A 3,576-nucleotide genomic window follows, 5' to 3' on the forward strand; every position below is an offset into this window, starting at 1 on the left:
ATGTACATACAACTGTTTTTTTCATATTCGCATACAATCAGCTGACGAGTTTCAATCCTACAGAAGAAGAAGAAGAACCAAAAACAGAAAGGAAAAAGTTCTGAATCCAAGAAGCAGCCAACTATGGCTTGATACGTGCATTTCATGACTTTAAAGATACTCAAATCAAAATGCAAATACGTATTCCCCAGGGATGTTCAATTAAGTAATGTTTAAATTGGCTCAAAGGTTCTCAAAATCAAAACTTGTGACCGACATTTCGCTTTACCGATCACAGCTTAGGTTTCGATGGTTGACCAGACGTGTGCAGCAAACCTTTTTTTTTCTCTTTTCGACAGAATGTTCTGCAATGCTTCAGAACTTTTTCAGAATCTCACTACTTGCACATCTGCCCTGGGTTGAGAAGATGCTGATCATGCATACTCTCGATCTTTGATAATTGTACTTAATCCTGTGTAAATCATGAGCCCTGACAATATAGCAGAATGGTCAGGAAAACCATTTTCAGAGACCCAGGCTTTGACACACAGCCGACAGAGCTGGACAAATCTGGTCAACAGTTCTTCTGTGCGGCGCCTTGACGGCTCTTCAGGATTGAGGGAGGAGAAGAAAACAGAAAACGGGGGCAATAGCCGAGTGGTTAAAGCGTTGGACTTTCAATCTAAGGGTCCCGAGTTTGAATGTCGGTAACAGTGCCTGGTGGGTAAAGGGTGGAGATTTTTCCGATCTCCCAGATCAACATAGGTGCAGACCTGCCAGTGCCTGAACCCCTGTTGGTGTATATACACACGCAGAAGATCGATTACGCACGTTAAAGTTCCTGTAATCCATGTCAGCGTTCGGTGGGTTATAGAACAAGAATATACTCAGCATGCACATCCCCGAAAACGGAGTATGGCTGCCTAGATGGCGGGGTAAATAAACAAAATGGCCATACACGTAAAATGTTACATGTCTGTATGAGTATATGTGTGCGTGACTGAAACCTGGAATACATCTGTCCCCCAACCATACTTTCTCTCTCCATCCCTCCTCGGCGGATGTATAAAAAAAAAAAAAAAAAAAAAAAAAAAAAAAAAGAAGAAGAAGAAAAGAGTCTCGCATAACCGTGAAACAATCCCGGCGTGAAGGGTCACAGTCCTCTGCACACACAAGACCCATCCGATAGACCTGACCGCCCCGCCCTTCACCTCCCGCACCCCCCTGACCCCATCACCCCCCCCCCCCCCACCCCCGTCCATCTCTCCATCTGACCACCTGCCTGCCTGTCCTGTGTCAGTCCAGTCCATTAGTTCCACTCAAAGACCGTCCACGTTTTTTAATTAGTCACACGCCCTGACCACCGACAGTAAGCGCCCTTATCTTGCACATTGACGTAACTGGACTGAGTGACGACACAGACACAGCAGCTGAGGTATGACGTCAAAGAGGGTATATAAAGTGGCCTGGTGACGACGGCATCAGCACGCACTGCAGTCGTCATCAGCTGGTGTTGGGACGACGACGAGATTCTGCCTCCTTCTCCCTGCATCAGGTCGGAAAGATACAGGTGTTCATGCACGTGCTCCCATCAAGTCTTTTTCCCGTTCTTTTCTTGTTTGTCTATGTTTTTTTTTTTGTTTGTTTTTTTTGTACCTTTTGCTTGTGTTTATGTTCATTAATGACGATTTTCGTTTCATAGAGAAAAAAATGGGCAATTTGTCTGGCGGGTTTATTTTTTGTTGGTTTATTTGTTTGTTGATTATCGGCGTTTTTGTGTGTGTGGTTTTTTTGGTGGTTTTTTTGTGTGTGCGCTGTTATTGGAGAGAGAGAGAGAGAGAGAGAGAAGAGAGAGAGAGAGAGAGAGAAGAGAGAGAGAGAGAGAGAGAGAGAGAGAATGACACTTATTATTGTTTTTGGAACTGTTTAAGTTGTTTATTTAGGTATACATGTTTATCTACTTTGCATTAATTTATTATTTAACAGCGTTTTCTTTATCAATATGGGTCAATGCATGTTTTAAAGGGTGATTGTATGAGTTTAATGTTAATCTAAGTTCGTTTTCTAAGAACTCTGTGCTACTTTCCAAACATTTCAGAGGTACTGGAAATCATTTTGAACTTTCTGCTATTTTCCAAATATTTTAGAGGGGTCTGGTAAGATAAAACAACAACAGCACAACAAAAAAAAAACAAAAAAACAAAAAAACAAAAACAAAAACAAAAACACAACAACAAAACCCCCCACAAAAAACAAACAAAAAAACAAACAAAAAAAACAAAAAACAAACAAAAACACCTACAACTTTGTACTACTTTCCAAACATTTTGGAGGGATCTGAAAAAGGAAGAAGAAGAAAACTTTATACAACTTTCCAAACATCTTGGAGAGACCCGAAAACAACAACAAACTTTTGTATTGCTTACTGAAACGGATCCAAGAAAAACAACAACTTTATACTATTTTACAAAAAAAATTGGAAATGTTTTGAAAAGGTTTTTCGAAAAAGAAACGAAAACCACGAACGGCTAAAACTAAACATAGAAGTTCGTTCCAATAAACATCATGAGTCATTGCAGTCTTTGTCTTAAATATGTTTTGCATTGTTTTGTATCATTTCATTTGTTTTTGTTGTCGTCGTATCTTGCCTTCTTTGTTCCGATTTTTTGCCTCCCTTTTTTGTACGTACTATTCTTTAGTTTCACTTAAGATTATGATCTTCGGTTTGCACGATGTGTCTCAACTCTCAAGTTTAAACGCTTTGCAATGATCACACGATGGTGACGTCATGTTTCCTCTGTGCAGGCAAAGACAAGGTGACGTTAGATCGCATTCATCATGAACCTCCTATTGTTGGCGGCAGGTAAGCGAGTGCGCACGGTGTGTGTAAAGAGAGCGATGATACAAAATTATAAATCTCAAACTAATGCATTGATTCCTCAAATATGCCAACGCATTTGTTGATCGTGTGGATTTACGTGAAAGAGCTCAAAGTTAAAGCTTGTTGTTTCTCAACATTTTTCTTAACTCTGTACCGTGTATAACAAACGCTGTGATTTCTTTTTGTTTCATGGATTGAAAACGTTTAAACCAAATGGATATTCCATTATCCCCTTCTATCATCCACCATACATTTGCATTCACTTTTTAAAATACGTACATATATCTCCAGTGGGCTATTTCCCGGTTCTGACAGTTTTGACACTAACATTTCAGGCAAAGCGAATTAGTTTGACATTCCAAAGAGACATTTAACATGATAGGTGAGTGGAACCTGTGTTTTAACATTGAGAGGTACACAGTCATGCCAACTGGAAATAATAATCCTCGCTATAATTATTCTACGCCGGAAAGTAATCTCGTGACTGTATCAAAAAGTGTTCATCCTTCGGTTCTCAAGTCCAAAATACTCTCTAAAAATTGCGAACAAAACGACTGGACCCACCAAGAAGACACACGTTTAATTGAGCACACGTATTTTCTGTTACGTGCGTGCAACAGCAGGGCGGTGGTCAGACCCCATACGGAAAATGCCAGTGTTATATTGTCACCATAAGTACAGACACAACCTGTAGCCCTTGGCAGAGTGTAGGGAAG

General features: G+C 40.3%; 1 protein-coding gene across 1 annotated transcript in view; it reads left to right on the forward strand.

The window, feature by feature from the left end:
- Positions 1-3,235: 3,235 nt before the first annotated feature.
- LOC143280295 (neutral protease-like) overlaps positions 3,236-3,576 on the forward strand; it is a 12,987-nt gene continuing 12,646 nt past the window's right edge. Inside the window, exon 1 of the mRNA XM_076584925.1 lies at positions 3,236-3,242. Coding sequence (XP_076441040.1) covers positions 3,236-3,242 — 7 coding nt within the window. The remainder of the gene's footprint in view (positions 3,243-3,576) is intronic.

The sequence above is a fragment of the Babylonia areolata genome, chromosome 3, assembly GCF_041734735.1.
Source record: "Babylonia areolata isolate BAREFJ2019XMU chromosome 3, ASM4173473v1, whole genome shotgun sequence".
Taxonomy (NCBI): domain Eukaryota; kingdom Metazoa; phylum Mollusca; class Gastropoda; order Neogastropoda; family Buccinidae; genus Babylonia; species Babylonia areolata.